The 23,967-nt window shown below is 33.5% G+C and overlaps 4 protein-coding genes and 1 non-coding gene across 6 annotated transcripts; 4 read left to right on the top strand and 1 right to left on the bottom strand.

The window, feature by feature from the left end:
* The first annotated feature begins 384 nt into the window (after positions 1–384).
* LOC140970657 (uncharacterized) lies at positions 385–2,416 on the top strand. The gene is made up of 4 exons (XM_073432475.1): positions 385–570; positions 667–824; positions 1,779–1,845; positions 2,096–2,416. Exons 1-4 carry the CDS (start codon positions 439–441, stop codon positions 2,192–2,194), a joined length of 456 nt encoding a protein of 151 aa, XP_073288576.1. The 5' UTR covers positions 385–438; the 3' UTR covers positions 2,195–2,416.
* Positions 2,417–3,421: 1,005 nt separating this feature from the next.
* LOC140990824 (sterol 3-beta-glucosyltransferase UGT80A2-like) lies at positions 3,422–9,356 on the top strand. Of its 2 annotated transcripts, none has more exons than XM_073460654.1 (14): positions 3,422–3,776; positions 3,888–4,087; positions 4,601–4,823; positions 4,940–5,051; positions 6,057–6,227; positions 6,325–6,388; positions 6,532–6,589; positions 6,700–6,877; positions 7,073–7,203; positions 7,878–7,980; positions 8,088–8,164; positions 8,522–8,569; positions 8,658–8,807; positions 9,036–9,356. In XM_073460654.1, the coding sequence occupies exons 2-14, from the start codon at positions 3,957–3,959 to the stop codon at positions 9,201–9,203; spliced, it is 1,614 nt and encodes a 537-aa protein (XP_073316755.1). In that variant the 5' UTR covers positions 3,422–3,776; positions 3,888–3,956; the 3' UTR covers positions 9,204–9,356. The 2 variants fall into 2 exon arrangements, with proteins under 2 accessions (XP_073316755.1, XP_073316749.1); XM_073460648.1 differs by having other exon boundaries at positions 4,584–4,823.
* A 466-nt stretch (positions 9,357–9,822) lies between these two features.
* On the top strand, positions 9,823–11,529 carry LOC140973092 (uncharacterized). Its single transcript, XM_073435658.1, has 2 exons — positions 9,823–9,883; positions 10,994–11,529. Exons 1-2 carry the CDS (start codon positions 9,823–9,825, stop codon positions 11,527–11,529), a joined length of 597 nt encoding a protein of 198 aa, XP_073291759.1.
* Positions 11,530–19,495: 7,966 nt separating this feature from the next.
* Positions 19,496–21,368, top strand: LOC140970647 (probable indole-3-pyruvate monooxygenase YUCCA8). The gene is made up of 3 exons (XM_073432464.1): positions 19,496–20,270; positions 20,361–20,732; positions 20,822–21,368. The coding sequence occupies exons 1-3, from the start codon at positions 19,623–19,625 to the stop codon at positions 21,044–21,046; spliced, it is 1,245 nt and encodes a 414-aa protein (XP_073288565.1). The 5' UTR covers positions 19,496–19,622; the 3' UTR covers positions 21,047–21,368.
* A 724-nt stretch (positions 21,369–22,092) lies between these two features.
* On the bottom strand, positions 22,093–22,166 carry TRNAV-AAC (transfer RNA valine (anticodon AAC)). Its single transcript has one exon. It is a non-coding gene; the product is annotated as a tRNA-Val (tRNA).
* Between the last annotated feature and the right edge of the window lie 1,801 nt (positions 22,167–23,967).

The following is a 23,967-nucleotide window of genomic DNA, read 5'->3' as shown; positions in this document are numbered from 1 at the left end:
TATCACCGTCGAAGAATAACTTTGTACTTGATCATAATTAATGTATGGTTATAGTAAAAGTTATAATTATAAATTTCAAATCATATAGTGGTCCATTTATGATTTTCAATATTCGAGAAGTTGATTCATGACTATATGCAAATTCGTGACATAATTTGATTTGATCCAACCAATCGAAATAAAGCCATTAAAATGAGCTAGACTTGTCGAATCGTTTGGCCCGCGGCACCAAATACATAGGTTATGTTAGCAATTTTTCAGTTGTCCAAATAACTTATTTGACATTCCGCCTAATATAATTAAAAACGGGTTAGATCCAAATAAGCAGGTATCCTCTCCCTAGCCCAATATTTCTGATCCAAATAGTCCAAAAGCCCAATAAAAAAATGCTCAGATTTCTCCAGGCTTCTCTGTTTCAGACGGATTGGAAGTGGAGCAATGGAATTTTTGCTACCAACACTCGGCCGGAAAAGGGATGTGGATTTCATGATCAGAGACACCATAGACAAAGTCCTCGTCCTCCGCTTCGGCCGCTCCTCCGACACCGTCTGCCTCCAGCTCGACGATGTCGTATGCCCTCCGCCCTACTAATTTCAAGAGAAATTAGTAGTTTTTTTTTTTTAAAAAAATGTATTTGATTTCTTTGTATTCCATTTTGATCTGCAGCTGTATAAATCAGCTAGAGACGTGTCGAGATTCGCGACGGTGGCGTTGGTGGATGTTGATTCAGAGGAGATTCAAGTTTACGTCAAGTATTTCGACGTCACTTTTATACCTTCTACGATTTTCTTCTTCAATGCTCACCACATGAAGATAGATTCAGGGTATGCGATGCTTTCTTTATGCACCGTGCGTTGTCTTTAATTGCTTTGTATTGTTGTTTGGAGAAACGGAAAGGAACGCCTTCAATTCCTCTTTCAGAATATGTTACTTTTTTTTATCGGATTTTTAAGTCAATGCTCAATTTTTCTGAGCCCTATTCTCCCAAAAGTTCCGATCATGGAATGGAAGTTGGCACAATACTCTAACAAGTCATTTCACGAATTAGTATGCCCTGAACTAGCATACAAGGTGTAACCCTGTACAGAGATGAAGTATTAGCCTTGTAACAGCCCAATAATTTTGTATTGGGCACCAAAAGTCTTGAAACAACCACCTAATGTGGGTACTCGACAAGGAAAGTTTAGATATAAGTAAATAATACCAAATGTATGAGGTTTGCCGCTGATACCATGGCTCAAAATTTTTAGTTTGACATCATAGAACATTGCATTATCAATAATTTTATGTTTTAGTTAGGTAGAAAGCAGAGGTTAGGCAAAAAAAAAAGTTCTTTGTTTTTAAATTTTTGCTTGCAGCAATGGCAAGAGGAACGTGTTTCTACTATAATGTTGACATACAATATTCTTCATTCCATTGGGACAGAAAATAATTAGGAGTTAATTGGTAATTTTTTCTGAAAATATAAATGTCATTTTGAACAACATTAAATTATTTTACCAGTGTTTACACCATTAGTTTTCAGCTGACCCTGAATCCACTGAAAATTCCATAGAGAAACTTCCATAAATTGTTTGTCCTTATTCTTTAGTTTACCTTTTTTCTTTTGTGATTTATATTGATATCCAAGATTACATTGAAAGTAATATGAATTTAGAGCTGTACAGTTATAAGGTTGTCCTATGCTTTCCCTTTAAGCCGGACTTGTAGTCAGTAGTTTTATCATGATTTGAATCCTAAAGTTGGATTCCTAATTTTTTCTTCCATGACTTCTGCAGAAGTGCTGATCACACTAAATGGGTTGGTTCATTTCGGACAAAACAAGACTTCATTGATGTTGTCGAGGTATTCCACTATTCCTCTATTGGATAATTTTATTGATTTTAAGAGAGTTTTTGAAGCGCTAAATACGTATTTTTCTCATTGCAGCAACAATAGACTACCACTTTTTATCTCATTTTTCGTGTTTATGATCATTGTGAGGTAGTTTGTTGGGAATTATAATGTTGCTGTTGTTACCTTATCCGGTCTGAGAGAAGATGCCTAAGGTGTTTGGGTGTATAATGTCAATGCTTGCTCTATCTGATTACTGCAGGCAGTATTTAGAGGGGCCATGAAGGGCAAGCTTATCGTTAGCTGTCCACTGCCTCCAGAAGGAATACCAAAGTTTCAGTTGCTCTACAAAGATGTTTAGAAGGTAATTTTGTGTAACCTAATATTCTTATATAGGTGTGTAGTGTCCGCGAAACTATCCAGATGTTTAAAACAAGAGTTGATGGATGTCGATTTCGTTAGAAATTTGTGAGAGAAAGCATGATATGGATAATGGATTTTCTTTTAGGATTTGTAACATAGAAATGAAGGCCACTTGGTTGCTTATTTGATTAAAAGTATGATAATGATATTATTGCTAGAACCACCAGTCATGGGCTTGTTCTTTTGGTAGAAGTTGTATCTAACACTAGCTACTTTTGTAGGGATATTTTGCCATAAAATTAAAAATAAAGAAAAATATATGACACAATATACTCAATAATTTATAGATAAGACATTTTGGATTAATATGCGCATTTGTACGTATGGTTAATTTATTTGACTTAATTCAAGAGTTTTAACTACTTGTTTTGGATTAATCATCTTTTACCCAATCGAATCTCACTTAACCCTCTCGGCTTATGGTAAATAAATATTTGCAATATAGTATAATTAGCATGATGGTAACAATGGAATTAATTGCATGTTCAAAAGCACCATTTAAAATTAAAAAATAACGTGAACTGTGAATTCACAAATCCAAAAATAGACTAAATTTTTTTCCAAGGTAAAAATGGGCTAATTTTTTTCTTAAAAGAAAAGGTAATATAAATAATGAATACACTAATTTTATTTTTCATTGTTGGACATTCCAATGATATGTAAAAAATTCCACTGCAAGGTCCGTCATTTTCCCTGGCGGGTGTTGTAGTCTCTAATTTATTTATTTATTTTTTAAAAATATAACAATAAAACAAGCTGCAATGTCCGCTATTTGGATTATCGAATGTTGCCATAAATAATGTATTTAAAGGGAAGCTTCTGAAATACAACAAAATAACAAAAAAAAAAGATAATAAAATATTTTTTATTAATCTTTTAATATTGCTATTTATAATATTTCTAATGTTTTCTTATTATTAGTTTATTTAATATTATATATTGTTATTAGTATTATTATTCTTAATTTCTTTATCACCGATAATCATAATTTAATTGATTATTTATTAGTTGTATAAATTAAAATAGTATTTTTTTTAAAAAAAAAGGAAATTAAAGTTCTATATATTTTATTAAAATATATTTTAAGAATTATTTTTAAAATAAAATAAAAAATAATAAAAGGAGGAGCCGCGGGGTCTTGTGCACATTGAATTCCTACGAGCTGACCACGTTCATTTCGTTTTGTTCCTACAAGAAATTCTCCAGACAGATTCGAAAGGTTCGAGCAGATTCTTTTAGCCCACTCTTTTGGAACGTGGCTCATCATCATATCCACATTACACGCACTTTCACCACCACTGTGTGCTCATCTATAAACTATACGTAGTTGGTTTCTGTAGATCTCTCCAAAGGTCGAAGTTCGGCGGAGCGGATGTCGAACGAGGAGGGAGCTAACACTGCTTCTAGTGCTGTTGATGTTTCCATTCACTCCAAGGAAGATGCTCCGGAGAGTATTTCTGCTCCAGTTGATACAGCCGCCTCAGCTCCACCGCTTTCCAATGGCAGCAGCAACTCTTCAGGTGAATTAGGGTTTTGTCTATTTTAGAATTGAGTGAATGGATAGTGAGAGAGAGGATGGTTAAGTTCGGTGAGGCTGCTTGATGGGAACTGCTTTTAATTAATGCTTGTAGGGAGCAGAGGGGCGAGTTTTTTTCGAGTGAATACGGTGCCTCCGGAAATTCTGAATTCTGATAAGTTAGATGCTCCTTCGGGGTTGGAAAGATCGAAAACTGAGAAGCATCTTCCCAACACTGAGAAACAGCGACGGAATAATATACTCGCTGAAGAGGCTGCACAAATATTTGATGACCGAATATCTGTACAACAGAAGGTAAGGATTCTTTTTACAGTGTTGCAACTCGCTTTAGCATGTGTTCTGCCGTGCTTAATTTCCGAGTTTTACGTGAGTCTGCATCGTCCTGTATATTTGTAGATACTTTATTCTAGTTTGGAAATTAATTTTACAAGTTATTGTGCTGTTTATCTGGCGAGTTTTATGGAATTTGAAATGTGATATGCCAACTGTTCATGAAGTGTTATAGGGTGAAAATGTTTACATTCTGGAAGATGAATCTATTTGAAATGGGGTTTCAAAATGATTTGCTTATGCCTATTGAAGCCTCGCATAAAAGGCTTGGTTGATACATGTGTTGAAGCGGTTGGCTGCTGACTTCAATTGACCCTGTGGTGAACTTAGTGTATTTTTGCGAAGTGATTTAATTATGATTGTGTGCCTGAGATTTTGGTTAAAATAGTTAAACGCTCAGTTTAAATTGTTAAATTGAGGACAAGCCTGGGGCTTTTGTTAAATATTTAAAGCAATGCAGCTCAAATTGTTGAACAGAATTGCTACTGTCAAAGATGATGGAACCGTAGAATTTGAAGTTCCTGGAGACGTTGAACCTCAAGCCCTTGGTGTTGGCTCTGGAAAAACATTTGGTGAAGTTGATGAAGAGCCGCTGGATGATTCAGACCTTCAGTATATTCCTCCTATGCAAATTGTGATGCTTATTGTTGGAACTCGTGGAGATGTACAGCCATTTGTTGCTATTGGAAAGCAACTGCAGGTATATAACTATGTCAGTGTAGATTTCTTTAGGTGCTACAGGAATGCGGTTAGACAACCTTTTTTAAAAAAATTTGCATCCTTTATTAAGTTGTGTATGATTATGATGGGGTGCAGGATTATGGACATCGTGTTAGATTGGCTACTCATTCTAATTTCAAAGAGTTTGTACTGACTTCTGGTCTGGAATTCTATCCACTTGGTGGGGATCCAAAAGTTCTTGCTGGATGTACGTTTCTAGTTCTTATATTTTTCTTGTTATTTATGAATGTTTGGCAGGCAAGCTAGAATGTCTATATTTGTTTAATGATTTTATCCAATGAACACAGATCCGAGCATCTTGGTGCTTATATACTTTTATCCATTGGTAACTCACCTTTTCTAGATAAAACTTCTTGCTTAGTGCTTACATAATATGTTTGGGGTATTTTAGAAACTTCGAAATTTTGAGCATTTCTTACTAGCTTTGAAAATAACCTCTGAAGTTATACTAATGAGTAATCCGTATGCTGTCGTTGCAAAAAATTATAGAAGTCATAGACATCATAGAATCAACTTCAGTGGTATACATGAAGTAGAATTACAAAACCTTAAGTGTTATGATGGGTGAATTTAAGGGCTTTTCAATCATCTCCATTTAGTCCCTTTTTCGTATGATTGCTTTTTTCAGTCCTATATATACGTGCGAACAATGAAAGGTTGCATTTACCAGCAACGGTTTTTGGGGCAGTATTATTTCATCGCAAAGTCGATTTAGATGTATTTGCCATCTAGTTACGAGAACTTCAATTGTTTGGCTGAGCCATGATCCTCTTGCCTAATATCTCTACCGAAAATTATGGCTGACAACTAGATTGCACAATGGTACTTCCTGAAAAACTGTCGCCTTCAAATGTTTGAAACTTTAACCTGATAAAATAGTATGAATTTAAAATTTTGAAGACCTTTTGCTCGATGTTGACATGCCATGAAACCATTTGACTTGTTTTTTTGTCTGGGTATTAAATGTTATAGTTGAGGTCATCATGATGTCATGGTGCAGAGAAGTCTACTTGAAGGTCATCATGATATCATGATGCAGAGAAGTCTACTTGAAGGCATTATTTCCTTATAACTAATTGCTTGAGTTGATCCTGAACTTGAATTCCTTTCTCCTTGGCACAGTACATGGATGAAGTTGCCATTTATAAATAAATCAAATAATAACATAGAACTTTACATTTCTCTTCTATAGATATGGTAAAAAACAAAGGGTTCTTGCCATCAGGGCCTTCAGAAATACCTGTACAAAGAAATCAAATAAAGGAAATTATATATTCTCTACTAGCAGCATGCAAAGAGCCTGACATGGACTCTGGTATTCCTTTCAAAGCAGATGCAATGATTGCGAATCCCCCAGCATATGGTTAGATGTGTGACCCGTGCATTCTCATATTTAATTTGGATTTTATGAAAATCTGGTTTTAAAAGATGCCTATCTACTAACCTATAGATCTCTGCAGGGCACACACATGTCGCAGAGGCACTGAAAATTCCTCTTCATATATTTTTCACAATGCCATGGACGTAAGCTCTTTTCTAGATTTGTTTGAGAGGTTTTTAATGCCTTTTGGTTTATTAAGAGATGAAAGTTGGTTGCGATGTTAATGGTTTTCTACTTTTTATTATGTCTTAACGTCTTTCTAAAGGACAGTTTCTTTTCCTGCCAGGCCAACCAGTGAATTCCCCCATCCTTTGTCTCGTGTTAAGCAGCCAGCTGGATATAGAGTGGGTTTGAATAATACTATTGATTTATATTGCTTGCAAATTTGTCGTTAAAAAGTACTTGCCGTTATATTTGCACCATTTTTATAATTTTTTCTTGATGAACTTTACAGTTATCATATCAGATAGTTGACTCGTTGATATGGCTAGGAATAAGAGACATGATAAATGACGTTAGGAAAAAAAAGCTGAGGCTACGCCCTGTCACTTATTTGAGCGGTTCACAAGGATCCGAGGCAGATATTCCGCATGGCTATATATGGAGTCCTCACCTTGTTCCAAAACCAAAAGGTGATAATTTCTCTGAATTGTCTTTACACGAAGAATCAAATGCTATTTCCTTGTGAAATCTTCTCTGTCGTATTTAAATTATTAAGCTAGATGGTTGTCATTGTCGTGATATCTGTTACAGTTGTAAGAATCATTGCTTGTTTATGCTTGCAAGATTGATTATTGAGCTTTATGGGCATGCATCTTTTCTTTCAGATTGGGGTCCTAAGGTTGATGTGGTTGGATTTTGCTTCCTTGATCTTGCGACAAATTTTGAACCGCCTGAGGCACTTGTAAACTGGCTTAAATCTGGCCCAAAGCCTATTTATATTGGATTTGGCAGCCTGGTGAGTATCCCTTGGGTTCCATATCCGGATTGTACCACCACCCCACCCTTCCTAGATGTTTTTTTTTAAAAAAAAAGGGAGACTGAGACTCAGTTTTTTCACTATTTTTTGTGTGAGTACTCGGAACTTTTTCTTGGTGATGTAAAAATTATCTTTGTTTTTTGGCTTTGAAGATTTTTTGACGTAATTGGTAGTTTTTCTTTTGTGATACTGGTGGCCAAGCTACAGTTTATTGGCATACATGTAGTTAAGTAAATCATGGATCACCAATTTTGATCATTGGATAGGGTTTTTCTGTACACACAAAATCCGATGATGGACATGAAATTATTGGTGGAAATTACACTTGAGAGGAAATTGTTTATTAATTTGCACGTGCAAGTACAAGTACGGGAATCTATTAGTTCATGCAATTTGACATAATTTTTCTTTCCTCCCAAGGGAGCGGCATTTTTTTTGTGTTGGAAAATATATTTTCCTGTTTCCCTAATAAGCTTATGTATGTTTTTGTTTTCCTTTTTCCTTCCCAAACACCCTCTCCCACCACCAACTATATACTTGTCGTGTAACTTTCCCTTGGGTTTTCACTCTCTATCTTCTCTAACTTAGCTTCTCTCTTTTTTCCCAAAAAGGAGTCCTTATTTCATCTTTGACTTGTTTTTCCCCTAGCACAGCCTGTTCAAGAACCAGAGAAAATGACAAAAATAATTGTTGAAGCTTTAGAAATAACTAAACAAAGGGGTATTATCAATAAAGGCTGGGGTGGCCTTGGTAACTGTGAGTTCCCTTTTCCATTTTTTTATCATCCTACTATTTACACATGATTTCTGCCCTTCGCTTTCCATATAAGTCAAGCTCATTCAAAATCTTATGTTTCTTCTTAGTGGCTGAAGAGAAGGACTTCGTGTATTTGCTTGATAATTGCCCTCATGATTGGCTTTTCTTGCAATGCGCAGCCGTGGTAAGTGAATTTTTTTATGAGCATCTAGACATTTGTTATAGTCTTTTGTTACCAGGATTCTTTTATCCTACCCATCTGTTCTTGATCTCTATTTATTGGCTCAGACTCGAGTAAAACTGAAATAGTATATTAGTAAGTTACCAAGTGTTATTAGTTGTCTTGTGCTATAGTTCTGAAGGGTAAAAGCAAATTGTTATACAGCGTTTTCCAACTGAGCCAGTTGCTGATGTTTTTGTGTTTTGAATGGTAGTGTGTCATCATCATCCAGAACTCATAGTTCTGTGTGCATGCATGACATTGGATGAGACCCTAGTTTATTTTTAGTCTCATATTATCGTTGTTTTGCACTGATTTTAGGTGCACCATGGAGGTGCAGGAACAACGGCTGCTGGTCTTAAAGCTGCGGTAAATGTTATATCCTTGTTGTTTTGCTCACCCAGACTTTGTTCTTGACTATTTCATTATTTATTTGTTTGTTTGTTTTGCAATACAGTGTCCCACAACAATCATTCCTTTCTTTGGGGACCAACCTTTTTGGGGAGAAAGAGTTCATGCTAGAAAAGTTGGTCCTCCACCTATTCCAGTTGATGAATTTTCACTTCAAAAGCTTGTTGATGCAATCAATTTTATGCTAGATCCCAAGGTACTTTATCTGAGTTTTACTTTTATTTTATATTAATATGATATGTTTAGATCGAAAAGAGCTTGTCAGTTTCTCTTGTCCAGATTAAATGAAAATTGGAGTCGCGTATCAGTGGAAGGATTTTCCATTTCTAAGCAACTTTATATAAGAACCTCGTTTCAAAAAGCAGTTAGCAAAAACTATGGGATATTTTGTAATTTGAATATGAACTGGATAGACTATGCGCAGGTCAAGGAGCAAGCAGTTGAGCTTGCGAAGGCCATGGAAAACGAAGATGGTGTCACTGGAGCTGTGAAAGCATTCTTCAAACACCTTCCACGCAAAAAAGTTGAGCCCGACCCAGAACACATGCCATCAAGTATCTTATCAATAAGGAGATGCTTCGGTTGTTCCTAGATTTTGGGCCAACAAGGTTTTCCGTCTCCCCATGTATATGCTCTGTATTGGTAAATGGAATTATAAGCGTTATTGCTAGAGAGTGCTATATTGTTGTTAATGGTACTTCCTCCTAACAACGAAGTCCAAAATAGATTACTCTTTTAAGGTTCCGAGTGTTCATTTTATATCCTAATGGTTCTTTATTCCCGAGTATCAGACTTCTTTTGTGTGAATAAATTTAGTGACCATAGTTTCATTGTGTTCAAAATCTTGTTTTGCTCATCAAATCTTTTCGGTTTCAACCGCAAAACCATCGAAAAGAAAACCATCGAAAAGAAACAATTTTCTTACCATCGAAAAGAAACAATTTTCTTTTTGTATGGTTACAAACCCTTTTCGCCTCTTTGGACAACCTTACTTAAGGTTTGCTGCTTTATGCATAAAATCTGAAATTCTGTGTATAGTTCTCTGCACATATCAAACAAAAGATTTTATTTTATTTTTCTATTTTCCAAAAACCAATTATAAAACTAGGTGCGGAGTTTGGTCATGCAGATTTCAAACCGTTCTTGATTTCTCCATTATGATGGAGATCTTGGGACGCCTGTGAACCTAATAAGATGCCAACTTTGGGAAAATGGACCACTGTGTTTATGTTGCCGTTGTGTCTGGCATCCGTGCAGATTCAGCAAATAAAAGTGAGCAAGTTGTCATGGGGTTGGCGGTGTAGAAGGTGGGGTGAATGAATGTGCAGTGGGTTTGCCCCCATAACCATTTATTGCACTGAATTACAGTGCTTGGTAGGGGCAAGCCATCCTTGCAGCCATTCGCATCTTTTGACACGCTCGTGTCTATATACTCTAGCTAGAGCTAGATTTTGAAAATCTGAAAATTATCAAGTTTTAATAATCTTTTAAATCGTGAGATAAATTATGAATATTGAATACATATTCTTTCCACTATAGTTTCATTCCTATTATAAGGAAAAAAAGATTGAGCTTTGACCTTAAAAAAAATAAATGATGAATATTCAACGAGTTCTCGAGTATGTGGCAAACTTTTAGATGTAATACTTTGTGTAAAATAGAGTACTCAAAACACATTCTAGACATGAGATTAATCTGAATATGAAAAGTTGAAAACATGACAAGACCTTCGTTATTATCACGTTTAACGAATTGAATGGTATGCATTAACTCAACCAATTCTAGTCTTGTAGACCGAATGAAGACATAAATAAATCATAAAATTACCTGCAAAAGTCGAACACCCCAGTGTTCCTCACTGTCACTACCAGATACACGGATGATCCCATTTCCCAATATACTCATTTAACATCTCTCCTAAAAAACAATTTAACATCTCTCCAATCAGTCTTTGTCTCAGTATCCAAGAAACCGATTGGAACATTACTTGCAATACTTATCTTTGCTCTTATCTTTTCTGCATACAAGCCCATACATCTCACAACTCCTCCTGTCATTTGGCCATGCACTCTTTTCCATAAACTTAACTTGTATATTTGTAGATAATAATTAATAATCCAACAGTTATAAATGAAGAGTATAGGAAAATGACACCCTTTCATAGTTCTACATATTCATACCAAAAGAAAAAAGATTCCAATTTTGAACTCTGTAGAAGTTGTACTTGCTCTGCTACTTCTTCCTGGCTAGGCTTTGTGCAGTACCATTTCAAAGGCCCGTCTTTTTTACATTGTTAGCTTACATGTAGTAAAAAAAAATTTACATTTCAAGAACATTTATTTGGTTATTTGATCTGTATCATATTTATTTGCTTATATACAGGAATGGAAGGTGAAAATAATAAAGCAGAAGAGGCAACAAAACCCTTCCCCTGTTTATACTGTTCAAGAAAGTTTCACAGTTCGCAAGCTTTGGGCGGCCATCAAAATGCGCACAAGAAAGAGAGGACTTCAGCAAGAAAGAACAAAAGGGTATGCGAAAATACTTTCAACGGTGCCTTTCATCCACTGTCCCCACCGCCGCCGCCGATGATGTTTCCTCCAAGCTATCATCAAATCGGAATTTTCAGCCCTTCCGGTTATATCACCGCGCATGCCGCCAGTCTTCGCCAGTTTCAGGGCCAGGAATGTGGATCAAATGGCGGAGCCCAGTTCAATAATGTTGTGTTTTGCCGCGGGAAATTTTTGAATGAGGTTTATGAGACTGGGAATGATGAACAGAGCTATGCGAGTTGGCGGAGGAGTCAGAGATTGTGGAGTGGACTTGGAGAGGAATGCGAGAAGATGGAGAGTAAGCAGAGCTTTGGCGATGATGACAAGGAGAAAGAAAAGAACCTTGATCTGTCTCTTCATTTGTAGGATTTTTGCATTTTGCAAGGAAGTTTTTTTCCGTTCATTTTTTGGTTTATCTGGCCAGTTTGCATGGTTTTTGAATAAATCGAGAAAGGGGTTTTTTTTTTATTTCTATCGAAAAAAAATTGAAAGCTCCAAGTGATAGAGTTGGTCATCTTCATGACAGAAAATGCATAGATGAACTTGGATATAGTCTATTCATGCAAGAATTCGTGAAGAAGGATTCTAACCGAATATGTTTTTCAATTTTTTTGCTTTGAGCTAGGGTGGAGTTGTTAAAATCGTCCCAAAGTTAAGATCATCAGCATTTTGTTCATGCTTATGAAGAATATATAATTAATTTTCGGTGCATTAGTTTTGTTAGAACTCAGCCCAACTCGTCCCAAATTTGAAATAGGCTTTATGTCTTTGGGCAGGGAAGAATATATAATTTCCGCTGGACTAGGGAGATAATAATCATCCTGGGCTGTTTAAATGAACATATGTTACCTGGGCTACTGTCCACCACTGGACACATACCCTTCTGCTAGTCACTAATGGCTTCATATATTCAATTTCTTTGAAAGTTGACCCAAATTATAAAAAAGACAATAAAAACATGTTCGTTCTAAGTTGAGTATTACTCTTATGTGAGAAAAAGGTTTTAAAAAAAAGTGTAAGAAATGGAAATTATATGACCAAATGAAGATTTCTTTTCATTTAGACCGTTCCAACTTTTTACGTATAGACAACAAAATTAAAAACTTGTATTTTTATATGCAAATATAAAACATGTTCTTCGGTCTTTGGTGAACTACGTAAGCACGAGCCTTCATTGCACTCACAGAATTCAAGTGCAAGCTAAAAATTTCAAGGGTCGGTCCTTCAATCTCTTTCAACTCCATAAATACAACATTTACTCCAAATTTTCTACTGTTTTCTTGTTAGAATCAAGATTTTTTTTTTCTTTTTTCATTAATAGATTGTATGATTCGATCTATCTCTTCTGTTAAAACTAATATAATTCTTATTGATTGTTAAATAAAAAGTGTCCTATTTTTAAATGGCAAATTTGACTTAAAGTGTGATTATCCGAGTTAGTTATGGGCAAGAAATGGTGTAATGGGCCAACACATAACTGATTCACATGAATTTCAATACAACCAAAGTCTTCATCATTATCATTTCAGGACCATTTATTATCGTAATTTAGGACCCCTACTGGACCAATTTCATTGACCCAATTGCCCTGAAAAAAAATAAACAATTTGGTCCAATTTATCATTTCAATCCCTGCAATGGGGCTCTCTCTAGAACTATTCCATGACCTTGATAACCATCAACTCAATATATATTCTTTTTTTTTTTTAAGCTGGGGAGAGGAATATTATATTTGAGTATCGAATTTGACACCCCGTCTTGGTATGAATTTGTCAGATGAACTACAAGTCATTGACATATCAAATTCTGTTTTTGTGAACAAACACTAATAAATAAATTCCATCATATAAGTTTCTAAAAAAGAGTCAAAAGTGATCCCGCTCCACGGATTGTACAACGATTTTTAATCCGCGTGGGATCGGGAGAATGGAGTTAATACACTCGTTTTTCATTTATATGGATTCGAGCTTAAGTATTAATAGTTCACCCGCTGTATTGGTCCTTGGGCTACATTTGAAGGTCCCCCTAAGTCTGGAGTCAATCTCAACCCTCTAGCTGGAAATTTGAAATTGTGCCAAGCTCATTTACTCGTACGAGTACATCTGCGGGCATTGTGTGGCTACAAATATCAATCGAGAATGGGCTCAATAATACTCTAACATATATACAAGATTAATTTTGTGAGACGTGTATTACATAGATCTCAAACTCGAAGCTCTATATTAGAAACTGGGTGCATGCCAAGAGGCCTGTGAAGCTTTTTAAGCATATGGATCGGGAACTAAAGCAAGATCTCTCAAATTATGAGAAACGTATCTGTTATTATGACAGGAACATCTCTGGATCTTATCACTTAAGTTCATTTAATTCTAATTATTTTTTTAAAAAAAAAAAAAATTTTGTTATCAGTATGACAGCACAGCTCGGGTGTACGTACATTCGGAATCCATCCCATGACTACCAGCCAAAGTACGTATCTCAAAATTTAATTTAATATGTTGAAAGATTTTATCTAAAATAGATTTTGTCTTATAGTGCATGGTGGCTGATGAAGAATGGTGACAATTGTATGAAGTCCAAGTTAGTCAATTTCAATTTAATTACTGTTGGTGATGGTTGTTAGTGTTACCTACCTATTTCGGAAAACTCGTGTATTAATTTACATGTTGTGGTCTTAGTCATGAAATTTAAGTATTTTAAGGTATGGACCATTCCAAATTGTAGAGGAAGGGTATTACTTTGTCTATTTCGAGGAAGCTTCACCTTTAATTTATCCAAGGAATTATGTAAACTATTGCAAGAATACTAAATTAGCTCAACTCTAGTACCAATTTTAGAGTGAGTCGTGTGATCGTGATTTGTAAGATGAGTTAGCTCTATGATCTTATCAACTTTCTATGGATTCACTTGATCCTTTGAATTTTTTCTTAGGTTAGTCTTCAAAGTACAATATCAAAATTATAATAGCATTATTTCTATACATAGACGAGGATTTTCTATAACGTGGAATTGAATTCACATCTCACTAAAACTGAGAGATTTCTCCTACTAATACGCCACATTTAAAGTGGTGACGGTACGACAACTTTTGAAAATTTAAAAATTTCTAAATATATATATATATATATGTATGTATTTAAGTTTTAATAAGAAATATTTGACTGGGACTTTTTTCATCAAATGATTTTTTATGGAAAAGAAACAAATCCATTACTATGCAAACAGTCGTCAAATCCGTGTGATTTTCTCCAAAACGCCAAAAAGGTTGGAAGCCACAAGATTCCTAACCAAAAAGAACTACAAGACATAGTCAAGAATCAATCTTGATAAGTGATGAGTTGTAATTGTACTTATTAAAATCATAAATAAAATATTTCGAAACAAAAATTGAAATTGTTGATTTATATTAGTTTCTATGCAATTATTTATATGATACAACAATCGAAACATGACAATTTTGTTAGTTCTTTATTTTAAATATTGCAGATACGTCGTTTAATTTTTAGTTCATCATTGTTCGATTGTTCATTCTTATCTTGATATCAAAAATATGATTAATNATTAGATAATAAATAATAGAGTTTTATGAATAAATGAGCCGAATAGTGGCAAATACATTAAATTAGGACTGTTAACGAAACTAACAAACCTGTTGTGCTCACCATGTGCTAATATGGAAAGCATATGAAAATTTTCAAAGAAATAAATTAATTATTCATGAAATAATGAGTCTCGAAAATATGGAAAGTTGTATCTGGTAAACGTATGCATGCATCGAAGTAAAAACCATGTAATGAACATAATTCGTTTAATTTCGGAAAATTTGGGGTTTTGTTGTATTAATTTATTTTTTTTAAAGAGTTTGAATTTTTTTTTATTAAATTAAGAACTCTAAAGATGATTTCTTAAATTTTTTTTATAATTGACTAAACTGAAATTTTTTTATTTAATTAATTAAATTTTCAGACATTTAATTATTTTCATTTTGGATTTGGGATATAGTTATTTTTATCAAATGATACATTTTTTCCTTTAAATACCCTAATTTAAAATACTTATTTTTTTTCCAATATTAATATTTTTTGAGGGAATTAAATCAATATCCCAAAATTTGTAATTATCTAGTTGAATTTTGTTTTCGATGGATGAAATTTAATGTTCCTACAGCAATATAAGGTTGATTTTTCAATATATACACACACACACACACACACACATAATTTATTTGATTTTAAAGTATGCAGTAATTAAAAATAGTACTTTTGGGCGGCACCTTGATTAAATAAATTAATAATTTTATAATAATGGAAGGACAATGTTTAGCCAACTCCAACGGTATTACCGACCTCGTCAAACCGACCTCGTTTTATGGGGCAGTGAATAATAATAATAATAATAATAATAAAGCCGAGGGGGCATCCACATTCCAACAACACTATGTATCAGCTAGGGATACCGTGGAGAAGTTTTCATTTGTAAATTTGAAGTATAATTTTCGATTTTATAATTGTTGTCATATGAAAGGTCGTTAATTTGATTTTCATACATTGTAAACTGGTGTAATTATTGAAATTTTTCTTGCAAATTTTCTAAAATATTAGAATATTTTTTTCATATATATCAAGTTTTGGATTAAAAAAAAAAACAATTACGGTATAATAGAATGATATGAATGTGTTTCCTAGAGCCCATAATTCCTTTTATATGGAATTCAGTTTAAAATTAAAATGAGGCATGTTCTCTCCCATGTGGTCAACTCCTACCAAGAATATTATTTAATTTCTAGCCTATCTATATTTTCTTATTTTTATTCAAATCGAAACTTTTTCCATATTAATTATTTTAATAAAAAAAACACTATATATAAATAATTCAATAATTAAGAGCAAGTTTGACTCGATTCATAAATCTTTCTAAAATTTGAATATGACCCTTAGGATTTACAAATATTGCAATGGTTCTTTTTTATTTTTTTTAAAACAAAAAAATTAAATCTGGTTCTTTCCAAAGATTCTCTGGATGGCATGTGCCATTATTATCATTAAAAAAAACTACATCATCTAATGATTAAATCCAACATAGGATTTGTGAATTGTCATGCCTCTTTTAAAATAATATCTTTTGTGTATATGCATATGAAACAAGTATGATATTGGCTAAATTGTGATACGTATTTTACGTGGCATAATGATTTTTTTAAAAAAAAACCATATGTTTTACGCTAAGATTTTTTGATATAATGACACAATTCTCATTCTAGCATAAATCACATCAATCGTCACTCAATTTCCTTTGAAAATAAATTTTATATCAAAAAATATTAATTAATCTCTGCAACAAATAATACATTTATTTGAGTTTCATAAATATCATATTTTATAAAATGATTCATAAAATAATTTTTACTTAATCGAAACCAGTTGCATCCAAATTTTGAATCAATATATTGCAAATTCGACATTTCATATATTTAAAATCGAAAACTTAATGCGATTTACTAATACTAATATTTGAACGGTCAGCAGTGAGGCACGTTTAATTAATTTTTAAATATTTATTTACTTTTGTAGTTTTGAGATAGATCATCACGGTCATACATACCCTAATTATTAAATATTAGTTAATTTTCACTTTTCCCTTTTGGATTGTTGCACTTGGATACTAATTATAAAGTTGATTGGAATGAATGGCCATAGAAAAAGTCTGTAGATTCATGATACTTACTCATTCCAAAGCAATTTGGCAATTTAATAAAATACAAGCATGCAATATTTCAAATGCCAATATCATGTTACTATACTCTACCATCTTCTGAAATAACGTTAATTAATACATTTTTATCGACCCATAAAAAAGTATTATATATAAAATCTAAATAATAGAGAAAATTGTATATTTGACCAGATTGTTATGTTGTGAAATTTCGATATTTATGTATTTATTTCGATATTTGAAAAATTTCAGTCTTTTTCATGCAAAGTGTAGATGTGACTCTACGCATTCAGATAATATGAAATCGTAAAATCACAAATAAACAAACATCAATGAATTTTAGTGTAGAACCTCATAGTCACTTACACTTTTTTCATGAAAAGCAGAGACTCCGTGAAAACCAAGGTTTCATTGACATGCTCCCATAAAATTGTACTTGAAAAATTCCAAGTGGGGTAGGGTGCACCGCACCTATCACCGAACCATGCTATATTTCAGTTGCAAGAATTGATTAAGAGTAGCGATGATGGATGTGTGTTTCGCCGGAGATTAATAATTACTTTGATGGGAGAACATTCATTCAAAATTATATATGAAAATGAATCATTCAACAACATTAAATGAAGACAACTTGTTAATTATCAAAATCACCTAGTTTTTGCGTTTTCAATTGTTTTTTTTTTTTTTTTTTTTTGCTCTCTATGCATAAAATTGGCTGCTACGTAAATATACAAGAGAGGAATAAACATATCTTCTATATAATTAACAATTTATATTTTTAAGATAAAAGCTTTGTGACATGATCTATTTCCTTTTTTTATTCATCATTTTAAAATTACAGCTTAATCTTTCGTTATTTTTTTATAATTATGGTATCACTCCATTAAATATAATCATTTCAAATTACACTTGAAACTTCATTCATTTTTACAATTAATTATAAAAAATACGTCAATGCGCTATTAAGTATTATCATAAAATTTAATGCAACGTCAATAATTATGTAATTTTTTTTAATATGAAACGGGGGGAAGGGAAAAAAACTGTGGCTCCAAATCCGTAGTGTGAATATGGGTTGGCAGGAATGGGCTTCGTGGGCCGAGACAGCGGGAGAAGTCACCATCCCAAACGTTATCCATCCAATATAAATTTGGGGATTCCACTCCAAGTAGCGCTCGAGCTTGGCTAATCATTCAAATCTTTTACTATTGCCAGATACACATGGATTTTACTTTAAAACTAAATATACATGCCTTACTATTGTGAAAAATATTTAGTCTCTATGTTTTCGATAAACTTACTAAACATATTTCTTTGTTTAAAATTCAAACGGTCACTTGTATTTTTGTAAAAAAACTAATAGCAAGTCTCTTGTGAGATGTGTCAACCCTATCTATATTTACAGTAATAAATAATATTTTTGACATGAAAAATAATATTTTTTCTATTACTCAACTAATATATTTATCTCACAAAATTGACTAATCACTCATGATTTATTAAATCATCTCACACAAATTTTTTCGTGAGCCTTTACATATGTTATGATGTAATCAAATTCTTTCAATTTTGTCTTCAAAAAATTGCCATATGTATACAAAAGAATTGTTTCTTGGGCATTTGTGGGTCCATTAGAATCAGATGGAGATGACCTATCACTTTCATCTATCCATAATTCTCCTCCAAATTTCTGCTCGACCTTCACCTCCACTAATGATTTTCATTTAAACTAAATCCATACTTGTTTTGTTAACACTGGGTTCCACCATTTTTTTACCTAGTTCACCAATGTCGGTACTCTATATGATCATTTAGAACAAATTAATAAACTTATGGAAATTTAATTTTTGTTTCATAATCATTTTTAGTCTTGTTGTAGATCAATTCACTATTATAATTTACTAATTTGTATTTTTTTTTCAGCTTTAATCATTTTTTTTAATCGTTGTGATGTTTAGATATCAGAAATATCTAGTGTCACCTCAATATTTTCTTCTCACATTAATATTTTTCGTCGCTACATCAACATTCCGATAAAAATTAATAAATTTAGAAAAAAATAATTAATAGTGTACTTAGACTGTGAATTACTAATTACATGACCAAAATTTTATAATATTTCACAAAAACTCTTGTGAGACGGTCTCATGAGTCAATTTTGTGAGACAAATCTTCTATTTGGTTCACTCATGAAAAAATATTACTTTTTATGTTAAAAATATTACTTTTTATTGTAAATATGAAGATAGTTGATTTGTCTCACGAAAGATTTATGAGATCGGATCACAAGAAACATACTCAAAAAATAATAATTTTTCATATTTATACATCATTCATCCCTTCACGAACAAATAAATGCTACGAAATTATTTGATTTTCAGATACAAGATATTTATGGGATAACAATATATTCAATCCTCAAAATTTATCGTTTTTTTCATAATTAACAAAGAGACAATTTTTTAATGAGATATTTAATCCCTCAATTATTATATATAAAAGTAATACATAAAATAATACAAGGTGGACTTTGAGAAAATGGCCACATTCCAAAGCATAAACTCCCAACTTCATGATCACATGCATTCTCTTGTATTTAAGCCCCTCCATCTTCCTCCTCTCCCTTCATTCCTAACTTTATCCAATACACAAATATTCTCAGCACAGAATCTACTGAACCCCGAGTTTTTAGATCTCTGATATATAAAATCATAAAACCTTATTCCTTCTAGCAGAAAACCAAGAAAATGTTAAGTTTTTCTACTGATAAGGGTTCCCCCAGATGTGTGTGGGTGAACGGCCCCGTCATTGTCGGAGCAGGGCCTTCCGGCCTGGCGGTAGCCGCAGGCTTGAAAGATCAGGGCGTGCCATTTGTGATTCTTGATAGAGAAGATTGCATCGCATCTTTATGGCAGAAGCGGACTTACAATCGCCTGAAGCTCCATCTGCCGAAGCAATTCTGCCAACTTCCTAAATTCCCATTCCCTGAGGACTACCCCGAGTACCCCACGAAGAGACAGTTTGTTGATTACCTGGAATCATACGCCAGGTTTTTTGGCATAAACCCACAGTTTAACGAGAGTGTGGAGTCCGCTAAGTACGATGAAACGTGCTGTTTGTGGAGGGTCAAAACTGTAACTGGTGACGGAGTTGAGGTTGAGTACATTTGCCAGTGGCTTGTGGTGGCAACGGGGGAGAATGCGGAACGTTTGGTGCCTGAGATTGAGGGGTTGAATGAATTTGGTGGAGAAGTGATTCATGCCTGTGATTACAAGTCCGGTGAAAGTTTCAGAGGGAAGAAGGTTCTTGTAGTGGGCTGTGGGAATTCAGGCATGGAGATTTCTCTTGATCTTTGCAACCATGATGCCAAGCCTGCAATGGTCGTTCGAAAATCGGTATGTATGAATAACATTTCAACTAGAAGATTCTAAAAGAAAGTTTTGATTCTTGATTTTGCTGATGAAATATTTTTGGGTTCTTTTCAGGTTCATGTGTTGCCAAGAGAGATGTTTGGGAAGTCCACATTTGAGCTGGCTATGTTTATGCTGAAATGGCTGCCATTATGGTTGGTGGACAAAGTTTTGCTGGTTTTGGCTTGGATGATTCTTGGAAATAATGAGAAATATGGGCTGAAACGGCCATCCGTCGGGCCTTTGGAGCTCAAGAACACTGAGGGGAAAACTCCAGTTCTGGACATTGGTGCATTGGAGAAAATCAGGTCGGGAGACGTACAAGTTGTCCCTGGAATCAAAAGATTTTCGAGCTCCGAAGTCGAGTTTGTCAATGGCGAAAAGCTCGAATTGGGCTCGGTTATTTTGGCTACTGGATACTGCAGAAACGTCCCTTACTGGCTGAAGGTATGATCAATAAGATCGATCGACTTTGTGCATGATTTCACCACATAATTCATAGGCTAATGTTTCTTGATTTGCTCATCATGTTTCAGGAAACCGAGTTCTTTTCGAAGAATGGTTTCCCAAAGGCGTCGTTTCCAAATGGCTGGAAAGGAAAAGCTGGACTCTATGCCGTCGGATTCACAAGAAGAGGGATCTCTGGTGCTTCTGCTGATGCCCTTAAAATAGCTGAAGATATTGGAAATATTTGGAAAGATGACTTGAAGAAGAAAAGGCAGAAAGTCCCCACTCATCGGAGATGCATTTCGACTTTCTAGTCGCAAGCCGTTTCAAATCTTCTGCTACACCATAAGCCACGAGTCCATAACATCGAATGTCCAGAAGATTTAAACTCGTGAAAATGGGGCTTGAAGTTTTTTCCCGGCTTCTCTTCCTTCCTTATATTTCTCGAAGAATAGGGTAATACAAAGAAAAAGGCAGATAGCATAGAGATCAGCCCTCTCCAAAAAGCCCAAGTTTTTTTTTAAAGATGCAGGGCATTTTTGTATACCGAGGAGGATGAGGCTTTTCCCCTTCCTTTATTTTACCACTGACTCGTTATGGAAACGTACGGTGTAACATATTATTCCAAAAGAAAGTAATCCTCTTAATTTTTCATGCCATGCCTTTTTCCTTTTCTAATATAATTTAACTAAACTATCAACATAAGTGATATTTGAACTCAAAGCTAAATCAATCTTCGAACTTCATCGCTAGACTGCCATACTTTTTATCTTTTAGCGAATAGAAATGAGTAAAACTTTTTAATTGGAGGGATGAAGCAATCAAGACAAAAGCAAACAAATTCAAACTCAATAGTAGGAATCAAATTCATATAAGTACTCCATAATAATCTTCAGACATTATTTATGTATTGGGGCCCAAGTAAGTTCCATACTATTCCAATTCCAACAAAATGGTCAAACAGTTGTCTAGTTAACTAACATCTTGTGGCAGTTCAATCTGGGTAGGGTGCATTCACAGCTCTTACTCTTTCAAGTCATTTTCATTTTAATTAATACCCTCTCCTCGCACCATTGTGCACAGGAAACAAGACATTCGGACTGTTTAGCTTAAATAAGATTAAATACCAGTCACAGGCTTATAAATGCCAAAAAAAAAAAAAAAGATTGGTAAAAAAATTAGAGTTGATTTTGTATTCTAATAATAATAATTTATATTAGCAAGTCGTAGTAAAAGAACTGGAAACAACAATTTGTGGGTTGTTTTTATGTTATCAGAAATAAAAATTTAAAAATATAATTATAAAGTTTAGAAGGAAGATCAACAATAAGCATAAATATACAAGTAGAGACAAAAAATTTGGCTTCGCCCGGACTCGAACCGGAGACCTTCAGTGTGTTAGACTGACGTGATAACCAACTACACCACGAAACCCTGTTGCTTCATCCTTAGCCAGTGTGTTATATTTAATACATAATCTTGTTCACATTTTTCTGCTGTAATACTTTTATTCATCATTGTTGAGGGAAATTTTATTTCCAAAATAGCTTCATTTGCTACATCTGGGTGATAATTAAAGTCCAAGGACAAGTTAATTTTAATATATTTATTTAAAATAGAACATAGATGTGTATAATAAACAATATACATGTTCATGGGAAAATTATTGAGAAAAAGGACAGTGCATTTATATCTTTTCTTCAGAAGTGAAAACAGAGTCCAAAATCGCAGATGTTTCATTGTGCATGACAGAACCTAAGACTAGCCCACATGTTTTCTTCCATTCCTTGCATCAAAATTATTGAAATTATCCTGATTTTGATGTCCCAGCCAATTTGAATTATTCGTCCTTTATTGTCTGCTTGGCTCGAGTTGTTGATAAATTAATTCTTATTGAATTATAAACTTTTCATTTGCATTCCATTACATTACATTTCTATATGTATATTACGCGTGCTCATGATTTACCTAATAGCACTCGTAATTAATGCATAAAATAAACGGAGATCCGAGGCGAGTTATCGAATAAAAATATTATATAGACATATTTAAAAAAAAACACAAGAGTATGAATTTCACATTTAATTGTCCCTAGTTGTGAATAGTGTTATACTGTCTGTTTTTTTTTTTAAAAAAAAAAATTTATGGACATCCCTGCTGCCTATGTTTGCAGATGAACACATGGGAGTGCACTTGAAATTTAGGACATTTTACAATTTGTAATGTGCCAATTACACCTCTTCTTAAGCCAATTTCATGTGAATGAAGACTTGGAACCAAGCAACTTGAACCCAATCGTACTTTTGTCCATCAATGAAACAGAATATTGTCGTTTTTTTTTTTTAAAAAAAAATAATGAATCATTGGCAATTGTTTCCAAACGGACCCATAAATCATGATCATAGTTGAGATGAGTAATTGCATTTTTCAGGGTTAAATTTTTAATTTTTTAAAATAAAATTACTAATTTTTTCCCTTTCAGAAGATGGACAAAATAAAAGGAAAAATCACTATATATAGTGATTGAAGACACATTTCTTCGCCTATATCTGGAAAATTACGGATAATTTTTTTTGGTTAAAATTGCGTCAAAGACTCGCAATTAGTTATTTTACAAAATTCAAATAATATTTATATAATAAATTTATAAGCGAAAATTTATGTTAATAGAAATTATAATTTTGTAGTTGAATTTTTGAGAATGAACGTATATATGACACTTTTTTTTTTACCATGAAATCATGCCATTTAAACTTTTATCAAGTATCAAAGGAATAACATTAAAGAACACCAAATTGTTTTCAGAATTTAAGCTTTTACGAGTGAGCTCATCCGTCGGCGAGTCTTCGGTACACTTGATCGGAGACTTAGAATGTTGCTAGCAAGGGAGCAGAGGTTGTGAAGAATGACTTGAAATATATATTGTGAGCACAAATGAATAATAAATAAATTAATTTACACACAGGAAAGTATTTTAAGTAACACACATTTTATGAACCAAAAGTATGTAGGCTTAATTAAATCGTCCGATAGAAAAAATAATAATTTTCATCTATTTGTGGATTAGTTATTTGAATTCAAAAGAGTTGAGAATGATTCTGATATTACAATTTTTTTTGTCCCGAATAATTTATATTTACCCCTCCCGTTTAATAATAAATGATATATTATTTTTTTAAAAATATATAATAATGGAAATACCGGCCAGATAAACTTAGGAAGAAAAGTCTATATT

This window comes from Primulina huaijiensis, chromosome 1, assembly GCF_012295235.1.
Source record: "Primulina huaijiensis isolate GDHJ02 chromosome 1, ASM1229523v2, whole genome shotgun sequence".
Lineage (NCBI taxonomy): Eukaryota > Viridiplantae > Streptophyta > Magnoliopsida > Lamiales > Gesneriaceae > Primulina > Primulina huaijiensis.
Note: the sequence above shows the minus strand (reverse complement) of the source record. Positions and strands in the feature narration are given on the sequence as shown.